We start from the raw sequence: 10,259 nt of genomic DNA, 5'->3' as shown, positions 1-10,259 counted from the left end.
CACCTTCACCAGGACAAGGCACTCCTGGGGAAGGAGATGCCATCCGAAGGAAAAGGGTTTCTCTTGTATTCCCATCCATGCCTGGTGTCCTGTTGCCTCCCATCCCCCCAAGTAACTGCAAATCTCCATCTCAACAAGCTTTTGCAGGTTGCTCCTGCTGCTCTCCTCCTTTGTTCATCCCACAGCAGGAGAAATGAAGGGTGGGGGGGTGAATAGTGCCTGGGACCCCTTCATTGAGACCCACACGGGCAGTTTGGGGAGGGAGCCCCATCCTCATCCTCACTGTGATCTCTGCAGCTCCCTGATGACAAAGAGCTTGCTGGTGCGGCCTGCAAGACCTTGACTGCAGGCCTGACTCCTGTCTCTATGATGCTGCACAAGGGGTTTCCCATGGAGATCAGGCATTTTGAGCCTTTTTTTAACCAATAATTTTTTTTTTAACCTGTCACTACTGTTTTCAAACGGCTGAGATTACACATCCAAGGTCCCCACGCTGAAGTCTCTGTGCTTCCAGCCGGCAACAGATTGCGAGTGGCTGCTGCTACTTTACTTACAGGACTGCTTAATTAACTTGATTAATCAGCCCGTGTTCGCACAACACTCTGGAGACGCAAAGCCCTCTGCTTGCTGCTGCCTGCTGCTCTGCGGCCGCTGCCCTCCCCTTTATTCCCGACCAGTGTTGGATGGTCACGGGCAAGAAGGGAATTGCAGAAAGGCAGCCTGGGCTGGAGCAGCCACGTCTCCTACTCCAGCAAGGTTTGGATCAGAGGACAGACACAAACATTGCTCACATCTGACCAAGCCACTGCTGCCGTGGTGTCCCCTGCCAGCACGGGGCAGGATGGAGAGCGAGGACCAGGGTCCCCAGCTTGACTCGATGCGTTCCCTTCCCCCCGGCCCCGCTGCCACCGTAGGCACACGGGCTTTCACAGCGCTCGGTGACGCCGCGGCGCTCCCGGTTGCCCGGGCGGGTCCAAGGGCCGAGGGCCCGGTGGCGGCTGGCAGGAGCCTGTCACCGCCGCTTGCTGACATCAGCAGTGAACTTGGCCCCGCGTCCCGCTCGTCCCGCTCCCGGCCGGGGTCACCGGTGCCCGCCCGGCCCAGGGGTGCAGGTGACGGCCGCTCCACGTGCCGGGCGGCGGGCAGGGCGGGCAGCGCCCCCGGGACCCCGCACCGCGCTGCCCCGGGGGCTGCATCCACCCGGCTCCCACCGAGCCAGGGGCGAACGGGCCGGGACCCGCACCCGCCGGGCTTTGTGTGAGGCCCGCGGTGGGGGGGCTGTACGGGGGTACGGGGGCAGGCAGAGCGCGGCGGGCAGGGACACGGGGCCCGGCGCCCGAGCAGCGCGGCGCCCCCGGGGCCGCACCCCCACCGCGGCCCCGTTCGCTCCCCCCCACCCCAATATTTTCCCCCCTGTCGGGGCGGCGGGGCGGGGCCAGGCCTGGGGGGCGTGTCCAGGCGTGGCCAATCGGAGCGGCGCACTCCGAAAGTTTCCTTTTATGGCGAGGCGGCGGCGGCGGCGGCCCGATATAAAGCGCGCGCGGGCGGCGGGCGGGAGCCGCCGCGAGCTCTGCCTGCCCTCACCGCGCGCGCGCCCCGCTCCCGCCGCCGCCTCGCGCCCGCCCCGGCTCCGACCGCGCCAACTCCCCAAAGGTGAGAGCGGCACCGCGACCACGGGGGCTGGGACGGTGTGATAATATTAACGAGAGCGGTAGCGAGGCAGGGGTGTTACGGGTGTCGGTGTGACCGGGGTTGTTGGGACGCGGCGCGCCCTTTGTGTGCTGGCGGGGTGGCGGCCCCGCGGCGCGCTGCCGCGCTTTAAGGGACAGAGGCGCAGCTCGCGGTTTGAGGCCGGGCTCGGGGGTGATGCTTGCGGACCGGGGTCGCGCCGCTGCCACCCGCGGGGCTAATCCGCCCCGTAAGAGGATTGCTGGTGCGGACGGGGGGAGCGGGCGGCTCGGTTGCTCTGTCCCGGCAGCGGCGGCGCGGACGGGGGCGCGGGGCTTTGTTTGCTCCGCGGAGCCGCCCGTGCTGGGGTCGGGGCCCGGGGGCGTTGTCCCCCGTGAGGAGGGGCGCGGCCCCCCCGCCTCGCACATAGGAATAGTCGTGCTGGCTGTGGCTTGCGGGGAGGGGGCGGCACCCCCTACACGGGGCGAGGCTTTGGATCGGAACAATGCGGGGCTGGGGGCGCAGAGGGGACCCCCCGTGTGCCCGGAGCGCAGGTGCAGGCGGGCTGCCCGCTCCGGCTCCGACTACACTTCCCAGGCTGCCCGTGCGGGGCGGCACATGTGCGGCAGCTGCCGCCGCCCCCCCGCCGCCGGATTACAGCGGCGCGGCCGGAGCGGAGCCGCCGGGGCTGAGCCTGGGCGGGCGGCAATTGCATAAGACGCTGCCTCTAATCCCGCCCGTGGTGCCGCCGGTCCGTGGGGCAGAGCCCCGGTCACGCTTGGCTAGTGAACTGGGCGTGGTGGCCAGCGCTTGCCCAGCCGCGGTTCCTTGTAGAGGCTGGCTGAGGCTTTGGGGTTGTGCAGGGGGGTCGAGTACCGCTGTCTGTGCCTGGCACACGGCTGGCACCGGGCGTAGCCCCCTAGGCTGGGTGGGCGCATCCAGCCCCGCTGACTGGCACATGGCGGGGCTCGGAGCAGAGCGCCGGGCGTGACCGGCGGGGCTGTGCGGAGGTGTTGAGCCCCGCCAGCCGGCGCAAGGTGGGGCACCGGGCGTGCCCGGCGGGGCTGTGCGGAGGCACCGAGCCCCGCCGGGCGGCACACGGCGGGGCGCTGGGGTGTGGCGGCCACGCCCGCCCGCTCCGGGGAGTGGCCGCCGCCGTCCCCCCGACAGCCGGTGGCGGGCGAGGCGCGGCGCGCTCCATCCATTGCCTTTTATGGTAATAATGCGAGAGGGCGCAGGGACTTCCTTTGTCCCAAATCCGCGCACTGCCGAAATCTGGGAGGCGTCGCCCCCTCTAGCGGGCGCCGGGCGAAGCGGAGCGGCGCCGGCAGGAAGGAAATGGGTGGGGAAGGCCTTGGCGGCATCGCCCTCGCTTCCCGCCATCGCCTTCCCTTCCCGCCTGCCGCGGGACGGGGCTCGGCGTCTGACTGGGGATGCTCATGTCTCCTTCTCTCCTCTGCTCCCGCAGCCAGCCATGGATGACGATATTGCCGCGCTCGTTGTTGACAATGGTTCCGGTATGTGCAAGGCCGGTTTCGCCGGGGACGATGCCCCCCGTGCTGTCTTCCCATCCATCGTGGGTCGCCCCAGACATCAGGTATGTGGCTGGTTGTCTAACAAAAGAGAGGAATTTTAGGTGGAAGTGGGTCCCCTAGAGGCAAGAAGCTTTTTTATTTGGCTTTGTACACTGGGAGGCCTGTGCACTGCAGCACAGCTGGTGGGGAATCCAGCCTCCTGCAGAGCCTTTGTGCAGTGTGTGTTGGAGCAGCTGATGGATGCCTCTCCTGATGGAGGGGTGACAGCAAAGGAACAATAATTAGCAACTTAGCTTTGGGTAAAGGGCGTTATCCACTCTTCAGTTATACTTATCACATGGTGTTTGTTCTGCAGGGTGTGATGGTCGGTATGGGTCAGAAAGACAGCTATGTTGGTGATGAAGCCCAGAGCAAAAGAGGTATCCTGACCCTGAAGTACCCCATTGAACACGGTATTGTCACCAACTGGGATGACATGGAGAAGATCTGGCATCACACTTTCTACAATGAGCTGAGAGTAGCCCCTGAGGAGCACCCTGTGCTGCTCACAGAGGCTCCCCTGAACCCCAAAGCCAACAGAGAGAAGATGACACAGGTATGTAGAACTCTGCAGCTTGGAGCTACAGCAGCTAATTGCTGTAGGCCGCCTCTCCTCTTCCATGTTGTTCTCTCTCCTCCTTCACCACTATTCTCCCTTTTGCCATCTTTACAGGGTTTTCCTTTCCTGACCTGAGTCTCCTCTTTGCTGGACCTTGACAGGTTTTGTTTGCTCTTCTAAGCTGGCTTTCTCTGAGACTGAACTAGCAACTTGTCTAACCGCTGTTTCTGACTATGCACACTAATCCATTTACAGCCCTTGAGTGACTCTACTGTAGTTTACTTGGCATTTGTTCTCTTCCTTGCTGTGATATGTGGATGGGTCTGTGGCAGTGGTGTCCCTGCTCAGACAGGTGTGGGTGGAGACCAGGTGAGATAAGCATGGACTTTGAAGGGAAGTGTAGAGATGCTTCTTATCTAGAGGGGAAAAGTGACACCATTTGCATGGACTTGGTATAGGTGTGTAGCAAGAACCCTAAATTCTGCTGTTGACTCAACTCATGCTTTTCTCTCCCTAGATCATGTTTGAGACCTTCAACACCCCAGCCATGTATGTAGCCATCCAGGCTGTGCTGTCCCTGTATGCCTCTGGTCGTACCACTGGTATCGTGATGGACTCTGGTGATGGTGTTACCCACACTGTGCCCATCTACGAAGGCTATGCCCTCCCCCATGCCATCCTCCGTCTGGATCTGGCTGGCCGTGACCTGACGGACTACCTCATGAAGATCCTGACAGAGAGAGGCTACAGCTTCACCACCACAGCCGAGAGGGAAATCGTGCGTGACATCAAGGAGAAGCTGTGCTATGTCGCCCTGGATTTCGAGCAGGAGATGGCCACAGCTGCCTCTAGCTCCTCTCTGGAGAAGAGCTACGAACTCCCTGATGGCCAGGTCATCACCATTGGCAATGAGAGGTTCAGGTGCCCCGAGGCCCTGTTCCAGCCATCTTTTCTGGGTAAGTCCAGCTTTCTTAGGATACTCCATTTGCCCCCTTAATGTTCCTTCTGTGAAGGATGATCTGGAGACTGTGGCAGTGATGTACCATATTTTACTGCTGGTCTGTAGCAAGGTTTGTGCTGCCCACCAGTCAGCCTCGCTTCTTACCCAGCTTAAAGCTGTTGGAGGGGCTTGGGTCAGTAGAGCCAAAGACTGAATCTGTCTCAGCCATGGGTCTGTAGTGCCTTCCTGCTGAAAGACCTGCTGGTCTCTTGGTTGCCTGTAGTATCCTCTTAGGTGTTTTTGACTTAGTCTGTGCCCTTGTTGACTTGAAACTTCTGCTGCTTCACAGGTATGGAGTCTTGTGGTATCCATGAAACTACCTTTAACTCCATCATGAAGTGTGATGTGGACATCCGTAAGGACCTGTATGCCAACACAGTGCTGTCTGGTGGTACCACAATGTACCCTGGCATTGCTGACAGGATGCAGAAGGAGATCACAGCCCTGGCACCCAGCACAATGAAAATCAAGGTAGGATGGAGTTGGGGGAACATCTCGGCACCCCTGTTTGGCTGAAATATGCAGCATGTGTGGAGGGTGCTATGCTGGAGTCTTGCTGCAGAAGATAGGAACCATGTTTGTCTGGAGCAGCCTTAATGGCCTTGGGCTGGACAGGATGGCATCCACCCAACTGCATGAATAATGGGATTAGAGTAAAGACTGACTGCAAAGGAGGGGGAGGTGGGTGTGTGAGGTTGTGTCTTGATCCTGTTTGGACTTCACGGTATCTTGGCCAAGGTTAGATAAGGGAATTAGGCAGCTCCATCTTGCAGGGCCGTGTGTGGGCTGTGGTGTAGCAGGATGCTGTGTCTGACTGGTTCCTCCTCTTCCTTGCAGATCATTGCCCCACCTGAGCGCAAATACTCTGTCTGGATCGGGGGCTCCATCCTGGCCTCCCTGTCCACCTTCCAGCAGATGTGGATCAGCAAGCAGGAGTACGATGAATCCGGACCCTCCATTGTCCACCGCAAATGCTTCTAAACCGGACTGTTTCCAACACCCACACCCTTGTGATGAAACGAAACCCATAAATGCGCATAAAACAAGACGAGATTGGCATGGCTTTATTTGTTTTTTTTTTGGCGCTTGACTCAGGATTAAAAAACTGGAATGGTGAAGGTGTCAGCAGCATTCTTAAAATGAAACATGTCGGAGCGAACGCCCCCAAAGTTCTACAATGCATCTGAGGACTTTGATTGTACATTTTTTTGGTTTTTTTAATAGTCATTCCAAATATTATAATGCATTGTTACAGGAAGTTACTCGCCTCTGTGAAGGCAAAGCCCAGCTCGGAGGGAGTCCACCAGCTACAGCTGGTGTTAGGTTATAATTGCTTGTCTGTAAATTATGTAACCCGACAAGTGTCTTTTTGTATCTTTCCGCCTTAAAAACAAAACACACTTGATCCTTTTTCTCTTCGATTTGTCAAGCAAACAGCCTGTGTTCCCCAGTGATAGATGTGAATGAAGGCTTTACAGTCCCCCACCGGGTCTAGAAGTGGTGCCAGTATGTGGGGGAGGGAGGGGCTACCTGTACACTGACTTAAGACCAGTTGAAATAAAAGTGCACACCATAGAGGCTTGACTGGTGTTGGTTTGTTCATTTTCTTTATTCTCATGCTATTTTTTGACAGTTATTCCCTGCTTGGATCTCACTCTGCCAGGCTGCACAGCTCTGCTATCAGGCCCAGGGGATGCTGGTGCTTTGGGGCACAAGGCAGATGGCTCTGGGTGATATGGGGAAGGGTAGAACTGAGCCTGCCAAACCTGTGAGTCTCCAAGGTTGCTGTGGGCTGGAGTTCTCTGGATACTGCCATTGTGTGCAACAGGGAGCTGCTGGAGGAGCTGGCCTTAATGGGGAATTCACCTGCATCTTCCCAAATGTTCCTCTGTGTGTGTTTCCCTTCTCAGTGTTTGTCTTGTGCTGGACTGATGGAAGCAAGTGGGGTGTGATCCATAACAAAGCCAAAGCAGCTGCTTTCTTTCCACCAAGGTTCCTTTGACTAGTCCTAGTCTGCAGCTCTACATGGGGCAGTGTCCCTGCTTCTCCCTGCTCCAGGTACCAGAGCTTGCCTGTCCTCCCATTTTGCAGGTTCAGGTAGGGAGACTCATACCCTGGCAGTGTGCTGGCTGGGTGGAGCAGCTTTCAGGTGAAAGCAAGAGAAAGTCCTGTGAAGTGGAAAAAACTGACTTCAGAGAGCAAGGCTTGCTGGAGTGTTACATGGGTGGGGCTGGGAAAAAGGTGCAGGGAGGAAGGAGGAAGCTTTGGCAGGGTGAGTGACACAGCTCCAGTGCTGGTACCTGCCTCCGGCCCAGCCTTCCCCAGGGAGGTTTTGGGCTTGCTGACTCTACCTCTCTTTTGAGCTTCCAAACCCTCTGTGAAGCTTCAGCCTTGTTTAGTCAACTCTTGCTAGTTTTGTTGAAAAGAGCAGGAGTGCCCCTCACAAAGCTGGGACCCTGCTGGGTACAGTGATGGCCACAAGTCCCCAGAGCTGGAGTCACATCTGGAAAGGAGACAGAAGAGGCTACTGGGTCAGGGAGCAGGAAAAGCTGAGCCAGGTAACACTTGCCAGCTCAGAGACCAGACCTGGGAGTGTATTCTGGAGTGAAGCTTCCTAAGGCTCTGCCACCCTCGCCTGCCTTTGAAGAGCTAATGTCTGTGATTGTGTCATGCTCCAAGCAGATGAAAGGTGGGGAACAGGCTCTGGTTCCTCTTTAATCCTCTGCTGGGCCTGCTGCTGCTCTGGCATTGTACTGTATTCAGGGTGGACCTGCTGGTTTCTGCCCTTCATCTCCCCAGGCTCCCTCCTGGGTGCAGTGGGAGCCTGGCAGGGCTGGTGGTGCAGACACTAGGTTGAGGTGAGTACTGGAAGCACTAGTTTGCAAGAGAGGAGGTGAAACAGGTTGGAGCAAGGCCCAAACTGGGCTTATAACCTGAGGTCTTGGGGAAATGGGGTGAGGAAGAGGCAATGGCAGCTCCTGGGGAAGGAGCTGGTGGGAGTGGGGTAGGAAAAAGGCCAGCAGCAAGAAGAGATGACAGCAATAGGGAAATGGGGTGTTTTTCTTCAGCCTCTTCTGAAATGGTCACTGATCGCTGTGGGAAAATGTACTGAGACACAAAGAACAGAAGAAACTGGTGGTGGTGAGAAACTAGTAAGCAGCAAAATGCCTGGGGCTGAGAGCAGCTCAGGTGAGCAGAGGTGTGGGCACAGAGAGACTGATGCAGAGCTGCTGGACACAGGGCAGTCGGGATGATTTTCATGCTCCACAGCCAACGGAGGTATGCTGTTAACACTCGGCAGGGCTTTTTCTCCTTTCTTCCCATTTCACTTGCTGTTTTGGGTAACCAGCCCCTCTGTAAAATGAGGCTGAGCCTTCCACAGCCCTTCCTGATGCCTGTCCAGCGTGAGGCCATGGTGTGCACAGCCACACTGCAGGCTGCTCCAGCAAGGCTCCATTTATCCCTCCTCTGGGACGTTACATGCTGGAGAAAAGAATGTGGTGCTGGGCAGGGACAACTGCAAGCATTACTCACTGCTCCCAACTCCAGTGAACACAGGGGAGCCCAGAGTGGTTTATTCTCAAGAATGTCAAGTGCTGGAAGAGAGGGGATTTTTTAAAGCACAATTTCTCTGCCATGGAGTTTCAGAGGGCTCAATTCACCCCTCATTTTTTCACAGAGGTGGGGAAATGCTGAGAGGCCTGTCAGGGAGGGCAGTAGAGGAGCCATGTCCTGGCTTTGCTAGACTCAAAGGAGAAGTTGTGTAGGGAATAATCAGTGATCTATCTCCTCCAGCACAAAAATAGCCAGGGGTTGTGGGGAGAGCAGAAGCTTTAACATGTCCACCCATGGGCCAGGCTGAGTGTGTCCCCCTGTCTGGCTCAGCCATGGTGATGTTCCAGGATTCCTCAGGCTGCAGAGACAGCAGGATTGCCTCTAGATCCTTCCAAGGCACCCAGCCCTTTCCTACCTCCCTGTAGCTGCCCCAGGAGACATGGCTCAGCTCAAGAGAGCTGAGCAAACATATTTTACACTCTTTCTTCCCTCAGAGTTCCCAAATTTCCCTCCTGCTGGAGACAGTCACTGGCACCTCACCTGCAATTAGCCGATGACCTGGAAAGTCACCTCACTGAGCTGCTTATGGAATCAAGCCACCGCCGGGAATTAGTGATGTCCTTGGCAAAGGAGATGCTTGCAGCTCTCGGGATTTAGCCCTGAAGGGCCTCATTGTCTCTCAGCTGTGTCAGGGACAGTTGACCAGAAACGGTCCCTGGATGGGGAGGGTCCTGTGCTCTCGTTAGTGAGCATGTGCTCCTCCAGGAGAGGTGCCAGCTGGCTGTGTGGAAAAATCCCAGGGAATCTCAGAGCATTCAAACTCAACTGGCCTCCTAGCAGAAGTCTCCTTGGAGGATGCAAATCATCAGCTTTAGAAAATGGCCATTCCAAGGTACCCATTCGGAGATGGGTCTGTGGTATTGCCTGTGCTCAGAGGAAGAGCGGTCTTGGTCTCTGAAGTCATTCTTTGCTGGACTGCTGACCTGGAGCCTGCCCTGACTTGCATTATACCCATCTGTAATCCACTTTAGCAGGCCTTACAGTATTAAAACCTATCAGGGATTGAGAATCACTTCCAGCAGTGGAGCTAGCAATCCACCCAAGCATACCGAGTGCTGTGGCCGCTACAGCATGGCTGGGCTTTAGTCAAGCTGACAAAAAGATGTTCAGGCTGTATCAGTCTTAAGAAGAATCAGAGGAGACAACTGAGGCAAGACTTTCCAGAGGAAAAAACATCAAATCCCCAGGACAGACTGGCCTTGAACGTTAAGATATTTTGTTTTAAAATACCTTGATAGTGGTATTAATTTGTTTGCCTTTCTGGACTGGGACAGCATGATATGTGCCTTGCCTTGTTTGGGCTAGGAAAATGTATATTGATTGTAGGATGACCAAAGTCTACCCACATGAAGAGTATTCCTGAGGCACAGCAAGGAGGGTTTTCTCTATCACTGTCTGGCCACCTCCCAGGGCCATGAAGAGAAATGCCAGAGTTTGATGTAGATGTACAATTCCTTCCTACTTTACTGCCCACTTCTGCCTCATGCTCAACCTCTGTGTCTGATCTGCACCAACACACTGCTCGTTTATTTGGTGGGTCACAAGTCCAAATGCAGCTCCTCTTAAAAATTCTCGTTTCTCCTCAGGAGCCACTTACACCACCCTCTGTTCCCAGTCCTTATTTGGGGTTGTCAGCTGCTCTGTGGTCGCTGTATGCCCCCGGGCTGGAGGGAACCCATGGCTATTCTAAATGCCAGCTGCTCCAGCCACCCTGCCTCTCTGGGCAGGGCCTTCAGTCTGCCTTTGGGACTCACTGATGGTTTTCTTTATCATTTGCAATGGAAATGCAGGTCTCCTCCACCCTGGTCTCTGCTTTCCCTGGTGACTGGAAATATGGTAGGTT

At 56.5% G+C, this 10,259-nt stretch overlaps 1 protein-coding gene across 1 annotated transcript; it reads left to right on the top strand.

Moving 5' to 3' along the window:
• Positions 1-1,566: 1,566 nt before the first annotated feature.
• ACTB (actin beta) lies at positions 1,567-6,376 on the top strand. Its single transcript, XM_021549554.3, has 6 exons — positions 1,567-1,653; positions 3,137-3,265; positions 3,559-3,798; positions 4,319-4,757; positions 5,091-5,272; positions 5,639-6,376. The coding sequence occupies exons 2-6, from the start codon at positions 3,143-3,145 to the stop codon at positions 5,780-5,782; spliced, it is 1,128 nt and encodes a 375-aa protein (XP_021405229.1). The 5' UTR covers positions 1,567-1,653; positions 3,137-3,142; the 3' UTR covers positions 5,783-6,376.
• The last annotated feature ends 3,883 nt before the right edge of the window (positions 6,377-10,259 follow it).

Source organism: Lonchura striata, chromosome 16, assembly GCF_046129695.1.
Source record: "Lonchura striata isolate bLonStr1 chromosome 16, bLonStr1.mat, whole genome shotgun sequence".
NCBI lineage: Eukaryota > Metazoa > Chordata > Aves > Passeriformes > Estrildidae > Lonchura > Lonchura striata.
The sequence above is the reverse complement of the archived record's forward strand: the minus strand, read 5'-3'. Positions and strand labels throughout refer to the sequence as shown.

Excerpts from the sequence above, each read along its gene's own strand:
- ACTB (XM_021549554.3), top strand. The coding sequence starts at position 3,143 with ATGGATGACGATATTGCCGCGCTCGTTGTTGACAATGGTTCCGGTATG. Across the intron at positions 4,758-5,090 it reads GTTCCAGCCATCTTTTCTGG|GTATGGAGTCTTGTGGTATC; the intron begins GTAAGTCCAGCT and ends GCTGCTTCACAG. Across the intron at positions 5,273-5,638 it reads CCAGCACAATGAAAATCAAG|ATCATTGCCCCACCTGAGCG; the intron begins GTAGGATGGAGT and ends TCTTCCTTGCAG.